The sequence below is a fragment of the Acartia tonsa genome, chromosome 7 (genome assembly GCF_053477335.1).
Source record: "Acartia tonsa isolate MP-2025a chromosome 7, ASM5347733v1, whole genome shotgun sequence".
Lineage (NCBI taxonomy): Eukaryota > Metazoa > Arthropoda > Copepoda > Calanoida > Acartiidae > Acartia > Acartia tonsa.
This window is the reverse complement of record NC_137266.1, coordinates 12202673-12222614: the sequence shown is the minus strand read 5'-3', so window position 1 is coordinate 12222614 and position 19942 is coordinate 12202673. Positions and strand designations below refer to the sequence as shown.

The 19942-nt window shown below is 31.3% G+C and overlaps 1 protein-coding gene across 1 annotated transcript in view; it reads left to right on the top strand.

Annotated features, from left to right (window-relative positions):
• Positions 1–19942, top strand: part of LOC145324847 (vesicle-fusing ATPase 1-like) — a 59015-nt gene that overhangs the window by 13144 nt on the left and 25929 nt on the right. Inside the window, exons 7-14 of the mRNA XM_080167538.1 lie at positions 347–443; positions 3036–3095; positions 5030–5122; positions 9941–10029; positions 11039–11090; positions 14956–15028; positions 16384–16471; positions 19088–19212. Of these exons, the coding sequence (XP_080023664.1) occupies positions 347–443; positions 3036–3095; positions 5030–5122; positions 9941–10029; positions 11039–11090; positions 14956–15028; positions 16384–16471; positions 19088–19212 (677 nt within the window). The remainder of the gene's footprint in view (positions 1–346; positions 444–3035; positions 3096–5029; positions 5123–9940; positions 10030–11038; positions 11091–14955; positions 15029–16383; positions 16472–19087; positions 19213–19942) is intronic.

The window sequence follows — 19942 nt, the reverse complement described above, 5'->3', positions numbered from 1 at the left end:
TAATTGTAGAGTAGGTGCTCTAATACAAAATATATTTTAGAGAATTCAGCATGCAGTTTCCTAAGCAGGCTTTTACTGTGGGCCAACTTGCAGTTTTCAACCTAATTGTAGAGTAGTTGCTCAAATACAAAATATATTTTAGAGAGTTCAGCATGCAGTTTCCTAAGCAGGCATTTACTGTGGGCCAACTTGCAGTTTTCAACCTAATTGTAGAGTAGTTGCGCTAATACAAAATATATTTTAGAGAGTTCAGCATGCATTTCCCAAAGCACGCTTTTACTGCGGGCCAACTTGCAGTTTTTAACCTAATTGTAGAGTAGTTGCTCTAATACAAAATATATTTTAGAGAGTTCAGCATGCAGTTCCCTAAGCAGGCTTTTACTGTGGGCCAACAGGCAGTTTTCAACTTCCAGGACAAGAAGCTGTTGCAGATTGTAGTCAAGGTTTGTTTATTAAAAATATTTAAGAACAATTATGAATGAAAAAAAAGACGTACAATTAGCCTAGTCACAAGATTTGAAAACCAGCGATCGTGGCTCAACACGTAGCGCATCTGCTCGTCGCTGGGGAGGTGATAGGTTTGAATCTCGGGCCGACACAGCGTCATAAATAAGCACTTTACTTTACTTTACTGCTGCTATGTCAGGTGCGTGACATAAACAGTAAGAGTAGGGGGAATGTCTTGGCCCATAAACAGGCGCAACTCATCACCATGCATAGTGAGGACTTATCAGACAAAGGTCATGCAATCAAAGGGTTGGTTGTCTGATGGATGTTACTTAACCTAATATCATTGGGCGTCAGAGTATTAGGTAATGGTAATGATAAAGATTTAGGAAGGTTAGTATGTCAAACTGGATGTTTATGAAGTTCTATTAAGACTTTTTGAACAGTAAATTTTTAGGGAAGCTTAGTATTGTTACTAGGCAAGTTTTTTAATGGGTTAGGTCATCTCTCCTTAGAGATAAAATTAAATATCTCCCCCTTCAAAGAAAAACACTATTTTTTTCTTTATAAAACAAAGTATTTGAGGGGTGGGGTGTATCGAATAATATCATAAAATAGAAGTATAAAAGCAGTTATCTGATATTATGTCATGTAATCAATGATCATAATTTAATGATCACTTAAAAATGAGTTCTTATTACTCTAAAGTTCAAATTCTCTTTCAATAAGTAAGTTTTAAAACTTGTATCTTTATTTACATAATCCTATTATATAAAGCAGTAAACTTTTTTTGTCTGTAGCGAAGGATCTCGCTGACAGCTAACCTGATATGATTCTCATTTACAGTGCAGCTTCTCATAGATCCTGGGAAGGTTTATAACTAATTTGGGAGAGGGTACCACCACACTCCCAAGAGAAATAGCCCAAAGAAAAAAAACCTGCCAAACATTTTTTTTACTTTTTAAAATTAAAATTTCAAGTAAAGTGGATCGACTACCCCCCGCCCCCCCCCCTCAAGAGCCACTAAAGACCTCTAGGGGGCATAGTCGCTAGTATAATATAGTATGCTTTTTAATTTATTTGTACAGTACAAAAATAAGTATGTCACGTTAATTTTTATTTTAATAAAAGCCACATAATCCCATAAGTATAAGAATTTAAGGTAAGATATTGAAATTCATGCCAATGAACCCGCGTAACAAACAAAAAAAGATATTAATGAAAAATGGGGAAAAAAGACATAAAATAAAGCAATTAGATTAACTATAATGCAACATTTTTATAAATTTTATTAATAAAACTTTTCTACAATTCTTTCGGACTATGTGTCTTTTTTATGATATTTTCTACTTTCGAGAAATTTTTGTTAGACCATTTGAATCTTAAAGTAGTAAGGATTCAATAATGAGTAGGACAAATTATACATGTGTATGTTGTGTTTTTTTCCAAAAAGGGAAAATTTTACCAACTAAAACGTTAAAAAGCAGTTTATGTTTATAAATTGTGTAATTCATTAAATGTCAAATTTGTTAACGACATTTTATTGAATTACGGACTTTGGAATGTACTAAAAATTAATAATCCTTGCCTATATCTAGAAATAGATTTTTAAAGCCAGGGTCCTGTCCCTGAAGTCTGATTTATTCAAATTATAATTTAAAGTTTATTTACATAAGGATCTAAATTAAGTGTTATACAATCAAACTTGGCTCTGGTTTTGAAAAGAGCAAACATTTACAAAAATAAGTTTTATTTCTAAAAACTTATCAGTTTTTTCAATTCTTTGTATGCAATATTTGAATAGGTTACTTTTTTCTTAGAAGAGTGGATATCAATCCCCCCTCTCCATTAAAAATAGGTAAAAACCTTCACTTCCAAAAAGAGAAACCATATAAATTAAGTGGTTACCGAGATTTTTCGCTACAGACAATACACACATCCTCTATGTAAGGATATTAGTCAAGTACTTGACAAAGCGGCTACCATTAAACGTCTTTTATAATAACATCGATTGTGCTAAGATCAACAACAAAAAACATTCCACTTCAAAACAAACTAAAGGAAGATTACATGAGAAAGAATAAACTACATAACTTTTGTGTCACTTTTGAGGAAGACGATTCCTGTGACGTCATATACATTTCGGAAAAGATAAAGGGAAGGGGGGAAGAAAATCTCTTCAGAAGAGAAAATAGAATCGTCTTCCTCAAAAGTGACACAAAAGTTATGTAGTTTAGTCTTTCTCAGATTACATTTAGACAATTCTAGACTTTTTTTTGCATATCTAGACTTAATATAGTTTTTTTATCAGATATTTTTTTAGAATATCTATCTCTTTTCATAATCCACACGTGTTTTAATTAAAAGGAGAATTTTTTATATTCAAACTAAATTCTTCTACAAAAATCTTCTATTTAACTATTGATACTTGTGATATTTTCTTAAATGGACCCTCACAAACTATTCCTTTCCCCGACATGGAATAGTTTAGAAAAAAAAATAAAATTCAAAACATCTGTTTACCACTACCAATATATATCGTTAAGAACCTCTTCTAGGTTATTTTTAATTATTTATTTGTGTTATAGGACTGTGAAGCAACTGATCTGAGGGCTCTACAAGCTGGAGATAAGGTCAAGCCTCATAAGGTAACAATTTTTGTTTTTCCACAGTGATCCTCAGAAAATCAACCCTTTACAATTTTAATAATCATTTATAAGTCAGAAGACAAATATTGCAATCTCTTTAAACAAAACAAAATTAAACAGTCAAACGGGGTTAGAATTGAGGCTTAGTCGCGGGTGACGCGCGGCTGCTTAGCCTTGTAATTTGTAGTCCGTATGCCTAGAATAACCGAACAAGCAAAGCTGATGGTTTCATGATTCCCACATAACATGTTTCAGAAATACAGACGGAAATGTTTAAACCATATAGTACCTAGACTAGACACCAAATTATAGTATTTTTTATTCCAAAAAGTTTTATTTTTTTATTTTATGTACATAGCAGAATATTAAGTGTTGTTCTCTATAGTTGTTATACCGGATTACCGCAATAAACTTGCAAAGATTAACATTTATGTGCTAAATCATATTATAATATTTTTCTCTATAAATATAATATAATTAAAATATCTTTATTAAGAAAATATATTTGTTTGTTTTTTATTACTTTATTAGATTCTCACGGCTATTTTTTATGTTTTTTTGGTTTTAGCTGTTTACCAAAAATATGTTTTGTATTTTTTGGTGATTTCCTTTGGGAGGGTGGTGGTACCCTTCCCCAAAAAATCTATAAACATTACCAGGACCTATGAGAAGCTTCACTGTAAAGGTTAACCATATCGATTCAGTGGTTAGCGAGATCCTTCGTTACAAACAGACAGACAGGTCATCCTGTTACTTTATTATAGGATTGCCTTTTTAAATATATTTTTAAAATTAACAGAAACTTCGTTAATATCAAAAACTAACATATTTTTTATATATATCTATTTAAAAGTAGATTAGCTACTAATTAATATATTATCTAGGTTACAATTGGACTTTACCAAACTCTGGAATTATATCAGAGATGATGGAAGTACGATAATTTATAGAGTAGATGCGCTTCTTAATTATTATATTATTTAGGTTACAACTGGTCTATTTTTACCAAACTCTGGAGTTATTATAGAGAGGATGGAAGTATGATAATTTATAGAGTTGCTGTGCTACTTAATTATTATATTATCTAGATTACAACTATAGAGTTGCTGTGCTTCTTAATTATTATATTATCTAGGTTACAACTATAGAGTTGCTGCGCTACTTAATTATTATATTATCTAGGTTACAACTATAGAGTTGCTGCGCTACTTAATTATTATATTATCTAGGTTACAACTATAGAGTTGCTGTGCTACTTAATTATTATATTATCTAGATTACAACTATAGAGTTGCTGTGCTTCTTAATTATTATATTATCTAGGTTACAACTATAGAGTTGCTGCGCTACTTAATTATTATATTATCTAGGTTACAACTATAGAGTTGCTGTGCTACTGAATTATTATATTATCTAGGTTACAACTATAGAGTTGCTGTGCTTATTAATTATTATATTATCTAGGTTACAACTATAGAGTTGCTGTGCTACTGAATTATTATATTATCTAGGTTACAACTATAGAGTTGCTGTGCTTCTTAATTATTATATTATCTAGGTTACAACTATAGAGTTGCTGTACTTCTTAATTATTATATTATCTAGGTTACAACTATAGAGTTGCTGTGCTACTTAATTATTATATTATCTAGATTACAACTATAGAGTTGCTGTGCTACTTAATTATTATATTATCTAGGTTACAACTATAGAGTTGCTGCGCTACTTAATTATTATATTATCTAGGTTACAACTATAGAGTTGCTGCGCTACTTAATTATTATAATATCTAGGTTACAACTATAGAGTTGCTGCGCTACTTAATTATTATAATATCTAGGTTACAACTATAGAGTTGCTGCGCTACTTAATTATTATATTATCTAGGTTACAACTATAGAGTTGCTGTGCTACTTAATTATTATATTATCTAGGTCACAACTGGACTATTTTTGCCAAACTCTGGAGTTATTTTCGAGAGAATGGAAGGAGCCACTATTAATCTTACAGGAAAATCTAAAGCTAAGGTAAAAACATTTTACATTTCTTATTCTAGATTAGTTTTTAACATTTTATCCTTCCTATAAAAGAGTTCAGATAGAATTAAGGACGAGTATTGGCAATCTAAGCGAAACTAATCTAAGTTTGATAGCATTGCTTTTAATACCCATATTCTATATATTTTAAAAGTAATAGAATGTCTGAGAATCTATCATGTAAGGAATTTTTCTCCCTCTCTATAATAATGATTGATTGTTTGAATAAAAAAACCAGCAGAGTCTAATATTTTTCAAATTATAAATGATATACTTGGAATGCACTATGTACATCGATTTATCATCCATTGTCTTATCCATTAGGATCTAAGGTTTTACATTTGTGTCACTTAAACGTTAGCAAAACATTAAATAATATCACATTGTCCTTTCTCTGTTGGAAAAATATAACTTTCTGTTTTTGAGTAAACGTCATTTTCTTTTAAAATAAAAGTGAAGCAAAGGGTTTTAGAACATATTTGCTACTATAACCAAATAGTACATTATATAGATTGACCCAATAAAAGGGAAAACAATCTAACTTTCAAACAATTGGGGGGGGGGGGGGACATTAGACTGAAAACTATTTCAGTACCCAATTAAAGAAATATTTTTTTCTTATTCGTCGGCTCAAAATTTTGGTTACTCTTGACATTTTCACTGTCAATATATATCATTATAAATATTGGTATAGAGACTTTAAGTCCATTGTCTTATCCCTTACGATTCCTGTATGTGTATACAATATCAATATAAAGTGAATATCATTTATAAAGCTATCTACAAAGATCTGAAAATACTGAAGACTTGACGCTTCAATGCACTCTTTAATCATTTATCATGTGAGATGAAAATGTAAAACTCACTCTCTTCATTTAACATATCTTCCCATATAGATAAGTTTAAACAACTTAGGTAGATAAACCATTCCAAATATTTATCCGTTATCCGTCTGTCCGTTATCAAAATGGATTTATTATTAGTTGATTCTTACACTAGATTATCATGTGTACTAAACAGTGAAACTTGAAGCTGGCTAAAATGACGACCCCCCCCCCTTCAACCACCCCCTTTACCCTATCTACTTTCCCCTTCTACTGGATGAATGAACTGACCATTTAAATATGTTCATGATAGCAATCTAAATTGGCGACAATTTTCTACTGTCATAATAACCACGTATATTCTATATCCATCGTTATAGAACACTAGACTCCCCCCCCCCCTGTTATATTTAAATCCCTACACCTAACACCTGCGGGGCCCATAACTGCGTTGCCCTTACCCTGTGGGGCTGTCCAGTACAGTATAGTACCTTTAAAAAATATATTAAAAATGATAAGGCGGTGGTTTTTTAGTGCGTAATAAAGTAATTTGCTGGATGTGTTAATAACTATGCTGCTATATAAGATAAAAGTATGAAAATATCAATGAAGCAATGAAGATTTACATATAATGAATAATAATTATTATTCTAATAATAGAAAGTACACAACTATTACCAATATTATCAAGAAGTATGATTTTCAGGGAGGGAGGGGACATTTGTCTGTTTATTATACAAATCCCCAGAGTTTTATAATGAGGTTGTTTGGCTTAATAACTTTGGGGACTTTTTTGAATTTGATTAGATTGATCATTAAGTTGAGTGTCCAAAAGTTTCATTCACTTATAATAATCTACAGGCGGGGTAATTTTGTGTTTTCATTATTGGGGATGTACATCAATTTATAGGTCATTGTCTTATCCCTGATAATTTATATTAATCCTAATAATATTGAGAAAATATAATATTGAATATTGTATTTCTTTCTCTCTAGGTATAACAATAGTTTATAATTGTCTATATTTATAGCATATACACTAAGATATATAAGTTTTCCGGAATTTTAATGTTAGGGGGAGATTTGAAATCTGCATCAAATTTTAAGGATTTTTTATAAATTTCGTTTTTTGTATAATTCTTTATCTAAAAGCGGAAATGCATTTTAAGTTAATTAATTTTGACCAATAGGATAGGTGGATTTTAAACTACCTGCGCTCTAATTGGTTGAATGATGTACGCCATCCAATCAGAGCGCAGATTTTTTAAATCCACCAATCACAGATGCCAAAATTAATTAACTTAAATTGCATTTCCGCTTTTAGATAAAGAATTATAGAAAAAACGAATTTTATAAATAATCCTCAAAATTTGATGCAAATTTCAAATCTCCCCCTAACTTTAAAATTCCGGAAAACTTATATATCTTAATATACACCGATTTATAGATGGCTGATTTGCATTCTCAATTTTATTTTGGCAAAATAGTTTGTATTAGTAGAACTGTTATTGATCGCATCGGATTATAGACACTTTCCACGGATATTAAAATAAATCATAGAATTAAAACCAGTTTTGTTAGCCCCAAGGGGCCGATTCCCTAACTAACAAAACTGGTATCAATTTGTGATTTGTTTCAATATTCGTGGATAATTGTCTGTAATACTAAGCTATACATGATTTTTCATTTTGGCTGAGAACCATTTCTAACCCAGCTGATATTAATCGGTTTTGATACCATTCTGGGAAAGCTGTTCTATCGTTTATTGTCTGTTTGTCTGTAGTGTTCTAAATACAAAAATTCCCTAATTTTGTAACTCAATTCTAATAAACTAATTCTGTACTTTTATGATGATATTCTGCTCCGAAGACCGATTTTATACAGCACATATCCTATACATGGTTTTTAAAAGCGAAGCTTTTCTATAATTAGGGTCGGTCCGTCCGTACGTCCGTCCGTCCGTCCGTCCGTCCGTCCGTCCGAGATAGATAGCTTTTATTCGTTAATTTAGGCATGTTAGAATTGTCCTATCGATTTCAAACTTTGCATGATGATTCCTGTAGTAGTTGGGTACGATTTAGAAAGCGTAGCAACTCTATAATCATTACCAGAATGTCCGTACGTCCATTTTAAACATGTTAATTTTTCTACTTTTTTAACAACAAATTTTTAAGTGTTTTAATTATCCGTTTGATCTGATTTTTGGTATATTGATTCCTGGGACAACAAAGAACAATATTATAAGCGAAGCAACTCTATAATCAAGTCCAAAAATGTAAGTATGTCCATAAACATTATCCTGTTTTTAAGCAGTTTTTCAACAAATTTACCTACAATTTTGATTCGACATTTATACATTTATGTTCCGATTTTTCAGTTCAGATACTATAAAAGTGTTAATGTCCGTTTGTCCTACCGTTTCAGTGCTTCGCTTTTATGGATGTTGTCATCCTTGTTTTCTCGAATCTTACAAATGTATTTAAGACGGTTTATCTACTAAAATATACAACTATATACTAATTAAACATTAAGAAATAGTATTTCAATTTTTATTTTTCCTTTGTTCATTTAAACTTGTGTATATTTTCAGAGTATTGGGTATTTATCACCACTGTTATTGATGAATAGAGCTTATTTTGTACTGATTATGTATAGATCATTTTTCTTCATATTATAAATATAATATTTTCAACATGCAAAACATTTTCTTTTATTATTATGTTTAAAATACAGTTGCTAGTTCATTAAATTCTGTATCTTAAAGTCAAAGTTTCAAATATACACCGTGTGATGAAAAACTGTTAAAAAGAATTTTATTAAAATATTTTTATTAAACACTATAATAGCCTATTTTATAATTGAATTATACTTTTTTATTTTGTTAAATCTTTAATATGAAAATTTAAGAATTGTAGAAAATTATGAACAATAGTGAAATATCTAGGACACAGTTTTGGAAATGAAATTATGATAATGTGTAAAAGTGGGGCACTATCCTACTTTTGCTCTTGCAAACAAATCCGCAATTTTGGTTTTGACAGCTTTAGTTTCATATCAGAGTTAGAAAAAGAGTTTTCTAGATGATTTGAATTTAATGGAATTTTAGAAGGATTCGAAGATTTGAGTTAATGATTAAAAGGTTTGGATTCTGCTAGTTTAAACTAAACAATCAATATTCAATTAAAAGTCTCCCAAGTTTTTTACCCAACGAATGGGATGATTTTAAAACTTTGGGGACTTTAAATATTTACAGTAGAATTTCCTCTCCCTTACTGCATGTAATCCTGGCGAGATATATAGAGACGTAACCGCTAATATCTTGTATAAACATAAAAGCCATAGAGAATCTTAGCTATACGTATTTTTTTGGCAGTGTCCGACGAATAACGGTATTAGTTATGGCTACTCCAATTATAACTCTATTTTTTTCTTTCATTTATTCTAAATAGACTTTATAGACAAATATATATGTATAAGGCATAATTTGCTATTACATAGTATTTATATAATTAAATTATTCATATACCTAATTAATACCTATAGAAACAGTTTATAACAACGTAGGATCAGACCTTTATGGTAGACACCAAAGCCTTACATCCAAAATTATTAAAGACAAACAACCCTTTGATCTCACAAAATTTGTCTGAATGTCCTAACTGTGCATGGTAATGAAGTGCGTCTGTTTAAGGCCAAGGCATTTCCTCTACTGTTACTATTAATGTAACGCATCTGACATCGAAACAGTAAGTCTAATCCAACTACAATAATTTTTTTGTCGAGAGTTTGTAATCAAATTCCAGGTATGATTTCTTTCGGGAGTTTTGATCTCCCCTTCTACAAAATATACACTGGAACCTAATGGACCCCACAGAAGAGCAATATCAGTTTGCATTCACGAGATCTTTTATATGTAGGTTAGAAATGCAAATAAAACACATAGACAGTCAAACAAACATCCTGTTACTTTGTAAATTGATTTTAGGTGGAGAGAACTCAGATTATCAACCCTGACTGGGACTTCTCCAAGATGGGTATTGGAGGACTAGACACTGAGTTCAACGCCATCTTTAGGTAAACATTTCAACTAGGATTCAGTTCACAATACATTTAGGTAGCAAACTAATAGCGTTTCTCTTTGGAGGGTGGTGGCATCATCCCCCAAATATTTATAAACCTTTCCAGGACTTATGCGAAGCTACCCTGTAAATTAGAACCCAATAGGTTCATTGGTTAGCGAGATCTCTCGGTACAGACAGACAGATAGACAAACAGACAGAGATCCTGTTACTTTTATAAAAGGATTGATATAATGAATAAAATAATGTCTTATGGAACGGGGAAATTGTTTACTTTTTAAAGACAAACCTTACTAAACAAAATGTAAAAATGTATCTGCTGTACTTAAAAAAGTATATCGTATTTGAGTATAAAAGTTTAAAAGGAAATTAAACCAGGGAGTGAGGGTACAATATGTTGTTTATTACACTAAAGTCTCCAAAGTTTTATAATACGTTTTCTCGTATTCATTCGAATCCGGTGGATAGGAACCGGTTCTCATCCATACGAAAAAACTATGTCTAGCATCGTATTATATCCAGCTTTCTACGAATATAGAAATGTACAATCATAAGATTAAAACTAGTTTTTTTAGCCGGTGACTTCGTCACCTCGGGGCTAAAAAAACTAGTTTTAATCTCATAATTGTACATTCTATATCCGCGGAAAGCCGATTATAATACGATGCGAGAAATAACTATTTTCGTATTCATTCGAAACCGTTTAATATCCGCTGGATTAAGACCGGTTCTCATAATTATCCATCTTTCTACGAATATAAAAAGTACAATCATTGGATTAAAACCAGTTTTAATCTTATAATTGTACATTTTATATCCGCGGAAAGTTGTTTATAATACGATGCGAGAAATAACTATTCTTATTCAACAGCTCAACAATCTACAGAAAGGTTATTTTTTGTATCATGATTAGGGTTGTACACTGTATATAAATTTACCGGAAATTGTCTTATCCCTTTCGATCCCTGAAATTAAACTACAAATTGTCAATGTTTTTTTTTCAGGCGAGCTTTTGCATCACGTGTTTTTCCTCCAGAAATCATGGAACAACTAGGAAATTAAACTTTTACAATTTTGAAAAATTTTTCTTTTTTTGAAGAATTTAAATTTAATAGAGACTTTTATTCAAATGGTATGAGGCGTGATAATAAGATAGCCCAAAACCATCCCATGACCTATGTAAAGCCTCTCTAAAAGGATGCACTTAATCGATCCTGTGGTTAGCGAGATCTTAACGGACAAAAACACATTTCTTCTGTAAATATTATAATCATAGTTTTTAGAGGTGAAACATAAGCGGTAAGCATCTAACATGACGCAGGGAGGGAGGGGACATTGGACTGTTTATTACACTAGTACCCAAAGTTTCATGGTAACGTTTTCTTATTCGTTGGCTTTGAAATTTTGGGGACTGTTATCGAATTTTGATTGGTTTATTATTTAGTTGAGTGTCCAAACGTTTCAAACCATAGACTTTTTCCTTATGTTACAAACACTAATTGTAATCTGAAGAGTTAATTTTGTATGTCGTCATTGGGGATTTACATTAATTTATTGACGATTGTCTTATCCCTTAAGATTTCTTAATATCACGTGACTTTAAATTAGTTTTCTCGTATTCATTCGAATCCGGTGGATAGGAACCGGTTCTCATCCATACGAAAAAACTATGTCTAGCATCGTATTATATCCAGCTTTCTACGAATATAAAAATGTACAATCATAAGATTAAAACTAGTTTTTTTAGCCCGTGCCTACGGCACCTAGGGGCTAAAAAACAACTGGTTTTAATCTTATGATTGTACATTTTTATATTCGTAGAAAGCTGGATATAATACGATTATACATTCTATATCCGCGGAAAGCCGTTTATAATACGATGCGAGAAATAACTATTATTCTCTTTTTCCCTTAATCGCTATAAATAAAGTATTGGATTTTTTTGTAATGCATTAAATAAACAATTCTTGAACAAGATCATTTTTTACATAACAAGCGAGGCAAATTGCATCAAAATATGCATGGAGAGAAAGTCGCTCAAAAATCATCCACGTGACGTCATAAAAATGAGGGATTATCCATCTCTTTTTTAAAGGTTTTCTTTTCCACTTCTCCTCTCACTTTCCTCATTTTTATGTCGTTATGTGTCTGATTTTTTAGCAACTTTCTCCCTGTACCCAAAATATCATAGATATCACTATAAGCAGCATTATGAGTTATAATTTTACTAGTGGCTACACCTCTAGAAGCCTCTAGGGCCACTGCACTGGTAGGAGAGAGAAAAGTCGACCTCATCCTATTTTAAATTTAAGTTTTAAAAGAGTTATAAAATTATTTTTGGGGGGTAAGGGGGATGAAGACACCCTCTCGAAAAATAGTTTAAAACCTTCCCAGGACCTATAAGAAGCTTCACTGTAAAGGAGAACAATATTGGTTCAGCGGTTAGCAAGATCCTTCGGGACAGACAAAAACCGTTTACTACTTTATATAATAGGAGGATACTCATTATAATTTTATACTCATTTGTCATGGGAATCTTATTTCTATTGCTTTTAGAAATTCTATTTTTCCAACACGAAAAGATGGATTTACAAATAGATAAAACTAAATATAATACAGCATACAAAAAATCGTTTAGACATGAGATCCATAAAAAATTACATGCCTATCTCGTATTACAGCCGAGTAAATCTCGGCCTCGGAGACAGACGTCCAAGATGATTTATAGAGTATCAGGGCTTCTAACAATGTCAGACAAGAATAATAAAACAGTTAACTAACAATGGATTAATTACAAAAAACTTATGTAATTAGAAATTAGGATTAAGGGAGAAAGAAAACGAGCCAAATAAGGATTTATTTTATTTTACTTTTGTAACAAAATTTGGCTAGAGTTTAGTCTTTATTGCAAATTAATGGGACTTTGGTTTGTTATTCACCTTAAATGCGCATAAAAATCTCAAAAAGAGTTGTAAGTTAACACAGAAAACATTTATTTTAGAAATATAACTTTTCATTCTTTTTTAAAAATTCATTACGTCTAGTTATTCCTTTATTTTTACTACAATAAACAAAAAAGCTCATTACTTGCTTATAAAAATAACTAATATAATATACACTTCATAATTTTTTGTACTTCAAGAAAAGAAAAAACACTTGAAAAGTCAACAGATTTCAAATTCTAGACATTTATGACAAAAAGGGTAAAATTCTAATGTAATCTTTTTAAAACCATTGATATTTATATTTTTAAAGTATTTAAAATAAATTTTCTAGCCTCTAAGATTTAGTACTTCAACAATCTTTAAAAAGAAATTAAATTGGTTCCTAAAACAGAAAGCAACTTTTGATAGAGCAGAAAAAATATTACTTAAAGACAATAATGCATGGAGTGAATGGACATTAGGCTGTTTATTACACTAGTCCCCAAAGTTTTAGAGTAAAGTTTTCTTATTCGTTGGCCTAACAGCCTTGGGGACTATTATTGATTTTTGATTGGTTGGTTAATTTTGTCTAAATTCAACGACTAATTGTAATTTACTGATTAGGTGATTTTGTTTATCATCATTGGGGATGTACATCAATTAATCAGCCATTGTTTTATCCCTTTATATGCCTGCAATAATGACAAAAGAAATGACATAAAAACTTTATCAGAATTGATCATATCCTATTGTAATATATTCATCTTTATGTCATATTATTAATCATACTTGTGTCAAGCTATATGCACCCAGAGAGAGAGAGGGGACAATGGGCTGTTTATTCCACTAGTCCCCAAAGATATGTAATAACGTTTTCTTATTCGTTGGCATAACAACTTTTGGGACTTTTATAGATTTTGATTGGTTGATTCATTGAGTTGAGTGTCCAAACGTTTCAACCACTAATTGTAATCTAAAAAAGGGTTAATTTTGTGTATCATCAATTTATGTAAATCAATTTACTGGCTATTGTCTTATCCATTTAGATCCCTGATATGCACCAATTCTAAATAAAGATAGTTTAGCAGATTCAAAATAACATTCGATAAATTGATGTTCATTCCCAAAGATGATACACAAAATTAACCCTTCTGTAGATTTCAATTAGTGGTTTTAATGTTTTGACACCCAATTTAATGAACCAATCAATCAAAATTCCCCAATGTTTTTAAGCCAACGAATAAGAGAACGCTATTATATAACTTTTGGGACTAGTGTAATAAATAGCTCAATGTCAATGTTAAATTGTACAAATAAGCAGTATTAAAACTTTCCCACCAAAAAACAGAATTGGTAATTTTGTTTATCATAATAAACTTATGGCAAAACGAGTTCATAAAATTTAGGGGAAGGATTCATTCAGAGTTTGTTGTTCTTTACAAAATAAAATTCACAAGAAACTGTAAAAATACTACGAAGAACTAAAACAATGTTTTGTATTTGTTAAATTTAAGAACTTTATCTTACAAGAGATAGCAACATTTTAAGGGATATGATCGACAAAAGGACGTTAATTGATTCAAACTTCTAAATAGGACAAAATAAAATTTTTGCAGAATAAGCTTGATTGCCAGTTTGTACCAACCAATCATGATCTAATAGAAATATCCAAGTTTTAGGTTTGAAGAAAACAAGTTCATAAAACTTTGGGTGCCAGTATAATTTACAGTCTAAGTTACCCACCCTCCCTGACATAGACGTCCAAGGGGGGGGAGTAAAGTGGGGATTACCCCCCCCCCCCAAACGAATTTGGGGTGCCGTAATTACCCACCAATTTTTTTTTTCGGTGGGGGGGGGGGTAAAAAAATTTACCGCGCGATTCGCGCGCCATTTTACTACCCCCCCCCCCCACAAAAAAAAGCTTGAACGCCCCTGCTCCCGTATTTATTACACAAGGAAAAAGTATAAAAAAAGTTTAATATGTGTGTGTGTCAGGATGTAAGCATGTCAAAGGAATTCTGTTATACGGGCCTCCTGGCACTGGTAAAACTTTGATGGCCAGGCAGATTGGTAAGTTTGTCTTCATAAGTAGCGTAGTTACTCTATATTTTGTTGTTTTGTCCATTTGTCCTGTTGTATGAGCCCCCTGGTAATGGTAAAACTTTGATGGCCAGACAAATTGGTAAGTTTGTCTTTATAAGTAGCGTAGCTACTCTATACTTTGTTGTTTTGTCTTTACGTTATGGTATCAAACAACTTTGATAGCTAGACAGATTGGTAAGTTTGTCTCCATATATAGCATAGCTGCCTTATACTTTGTTGTTTTGCACGTATCTTTTGTTTTTAGTAAATTATTAATGGCAAAGATAGTCTTCATAATTGAAGCCTTTCTTTTAAATGATTTAAATAAACTTCTTAAGTCCGATAATCTAATATCCATGATTTATTGAAAATTTCTCCTATTTGTAGCGTATTTGTATGTTTCTTTTTATAAAACTTACTTTTGGTTAAATATGAAGCAACTTAGTTATAGTCATAGTGAATTGGCAGCAAAGAGGCATAAGCAAACAGATCTAAATGAAAGTGCAACAAATACAATTTATCTTGCAACGATTTTTACTGTATCATTAACTGTAGCTAAGGATCTCACTAACCGCTAAACCGATATGGTTCTCCTTTACAGTAAAACTTCTTATATGTCCAGGATAGGTTTTTAAGTATTTTGAGTGAGGTTATCTTCGCCCTCGCAATAAAATAGATACTCATCCCAATTTTTTTCTTTCTTTTATTATAAATCTTGAAAGGAAAATGGGGGGAGGTCGAATCTTAGGGGCGTAGCCGCTAGTTTATGTATGTATATTATTAGTTCTTAGCCTAGTAACAATAGTGTATGATAATTTTAAAGAAACCTTATAAACACAATTAATTTGGTCTTAAGTGTAATTCTATACCCAATATAAAAATATTAATAATCATATAATATTTTTAATTGGTTCATATTGTTTCCACATTTTTGTTTTAGCCAAAAGGCCACAAAATACTTTTCTTTCATGATAATAGTAGTGTGCCCTGATACCCTAAAGAAAAATGACAAAACACCTGGCAAGGAGTTACATAAAGTTTCTTGAATTGGAGCACTCCATATTTATCCCATTTTATAAAGTAGTAAGGTTTTTTTTGTTTGGTTGTAGCTTAAGATTTCGATTACTTCTGGACCTTTTAGGTTGTCTATTTGGAAAGCTTTTGGAATGGTTTTAAGCTATTTTTGATTATTACCTAACCTTTGAAATACAGACCCATTAGATGCTAGGTTCGCACCCGCTAGTAGTGTTTATCAGTTTTAGGTGTTGTATTTGTGTTTTACATTTCTTATGATTATTATTTGTATGGCAGGCATTGTCAATTAATCTGATTTATTTCTCTAGGTAAAATGTTGAATGCAAGGGAGCCAAAGATTGTGAATGGTCCTCAGATTTTGGATAAATATGTTGGAGAGAGTGAGGCTAATATTAGGTATGTTGTACAAATAAATAGATCAACATGTTGGAGAGAGTGAGGCTAATATTAGGTATGTTGTACAGATAGATAGATAAATATGTTGGAGAGAGTGAGGCTAATATTAGGTATGTTGTACAGATAGTTAGATAAATATGTTTGAGAGGCTGAGGCTAATATTAGGTATGTTGTACAGATCGATAGATAAATATGTTGGAGAGAGTGAGGCTAATATTAGGTATGTTGTACAGATAGATAGATAAATATGTTGGAGAGAGTGAGGCTAATATTAGGTATGTTGTACAGATAGATAGATAAATATGTTGGAGAGAGTGAGGCTAATATTAGGTATGTTGTACAGATAGATAGATAAATATGTTGGAGAGAGTGAGGCTTATATTAGGTATGTTGTACAGATAGATAGATAAATATGTTAGAGAGAGTGAGGCTAATGTTAGGTATGTTGTATATATAGATAGATAAATATGTTGGAGAGAGTGAGGCTAATATTAGGTATGTTGTACATATAGATAGATAAATATGTTGGAGAGAGTAAGGCTAATATTAGGTTTGTTGTACAGATAGATAGATAAATATGTTGGAGAGAGTGAGGCTAATATTAGGTATATTGTACAGATAGATACATAGGAATCAAGGAGGGCTGTTTATTACTCTAGTCCCTAAAGTCTATGATAACTTTTTTATATTCGTTGGCTTATCAACCTTGAGACGTTTAATGAGTTTTGATTGGTTGGTTCATTTAGTTGAGTGTCCAAAAGTTTCAATTTTTTGTAGTTTTAATCTACAGAAGGGATAATTTTGTGCATCATCATTTGGGATGTACATCAAATTATCAGCAATTGTCTTTAGATCCTTGGTGTTCACTCCCATATATAATTAACATACTCAAAAGTCAATAATGTTTCTTTGAAACGAAGCGCGCAAATATTTTCAATTCTACCTTTAATTAGGGGGATGTACACTTCCCCTTCAAAATTGAAATTGATAGTCCTCTTCGCTCATCTAATAAATGTTACATAGATAAAAAGATAGATAGAATATAATCTGAATTCTTATCTAAATAGCTTGCATGGAAACAAAATTTAGATGAATTTAGGTTTATGTAAGGAAAACTTTATTAAGTAACCTAAATTTTTGTGCCTCAAACACGTTTCTGCTACTTAAATAAAGTTTTAAGCAAATAATCTTGCCAGAGATGAAGGGGAATTTGGTCTGTTGATTACTTGATTACACTAGTTCCCAAAGTTTTTTTATTTGTTAGCTTAACAACTTTGGGAACTTTTGGTTGATTCATGAAGTTGAGTGTCCAAACCTCTCAACTACTAATTGAAATCTACAGAAAGGGATAATTTTGTGCATTATCATTGACTTTTATCCATGTATGAAATGAAAAAAAAACATGCGTTCGTAATGAAATGTGTACACAATTTCAACCAATGAGCTTTAATTTAGGTTTCGATGGGATTCTCCCACTGGCTCAATCAGACTTTACCTCTCTTGTCCTACTACCTTTATTATAAATATAAACTTCAACCAAGAACCGTTGTAAAAAAAAAACCAACAAAGGCATTTAAATTTTTCTTTCTTTTCGTGGATTTATGTACATAAAATTTGTTGAACAAATTTCTAAAAGCTGTAATCAAAAGTTTTATTGAACAAAGTTCATTCTTCAAGTATGAAGCCTGTATCTTAAGTTCTTTAAACAAACACCTTACAAACAGAAAGGAGAGGGATACATCTTCCACGAAATTAATCACTTAAATTCAAACCTTGATTTTTTTATATTTAAGAATATTTAGGCCTAAATGCTTATTATCGAATGTATTTTTTATATTACACCAAAAATTATTAGTTAGATTGGATGTAGGGAGTGTTAACACCATCCTAAAATAGATAATTTGAATAAACTTCCTTTCCAGTAGGACAGCGAAACTGGATTTGAACCGGTTCTTAGTCATACTGAAAAAAACATGTATAATATCGTTTATCAAACAATTTTCCACGAAAATTAAAATAAAAATCATAAAAATAATACCCGAAGCTAACAAAACTGGTTTAAACTTATATTTTTCAATTGTAATATCCGCGGAAAGCTGTCTATAATAAGATACGATAATTAACTATCCACTTATTAAAGTCCCTCAAGAGTTTAACCCCTCATTTTCTAAAGTTAATAAATATAGAAAGTCTAGATGAACAATCACCTAATTAGAGCAATAGTAACACATTATACAAACGAGTACTATGGGATTGAATCATATGTGACTAAATTTAAACAAATATCTTCGTTTGCTAAAAATTGCTTTTTTAATTGGATTATTATTGTGTCTGATTGACCGCCAATGGTAATACATTTATTAGTGTTTTTTTTCAGAAAGGTAGAGGAAATTGGGCTGTTTATTACACTAGTCCCCAAAGTTTTCTTATCCATTATCTTATCAACTTTGAGGCCTTTATTGAATTTTGATAGTTTGTTCATTAAGTTGGTTGTCTAAACATTTCCACCATTAGTTGTAATCTACAAAAGGGTAATTTTGTTTATCATCATTAGGGATGTACAGCAATGGATCGGCCATTGCTTTATCCCTTATGATTCCTGATTTTTTTATTCAGGCGCCTCTTTGAGGATGCAGAGGAGGAAGAGAAGAGGATGGGACCAAACTCTGGACTTCATATCATCATTTTTGATGAGATAGACGCCATTTGCAAGGCCAGAGGGTCTGTTGCGGGAAACACAGGTACAGACATTTTTAATATGGGAACAATAATACAGACATTTCTGAAATTGCTGTGTTAGAATAATTTTCTGGAACTGTAAATGAATTCTGGATATCACATCAATATTTTTGATTAGATTGCAGGAAACACATGTACAGACATTTTAAAATATAAGAACAAAAATGCATACATATTTTAATTTGCTCTGTCACCATTTTTTTTAGAGAGACGACATTTGTAATTTTAGAGGATTTGTTGACGAAATATATAGGTACAGACATTTTGAGTTGAGGAATAATGTGACAGACATTTCTTTGAAAGGTCCTAATAGCACATTCGATTAAGTTTCACCTTCTTTGGGGTCCAGGAATTTCCTTATTTATTTGCCCAGTAACACCAAAATAGATATATTATAGTTTTATTTGCTAAAAATAACAGAAAAGTTTAGTTAATGTAGGATTTCTGGTTGTAAACTTTACAGACTAACATTCAATTTTATAGACAAAATAAACTACAAAACAAAATAATTAACTTACATGTATACATGGAATGTAATTTTAATAATAAAAGTTATTTTTCCTTATGTCTATACTACAAAGTAGAACGAATTCTGTCTGTCCGTCTGAAACTTAAGTTCTCGGTAACCACTGAACTGGTTTGGGAGATATACTTACTGGTCCTGTAGTGAGTTAAAGATTTTATCTTGTGTGAGGGGGGATGGGGGAGAAGAATGCAAACCTCAAAGAAAAA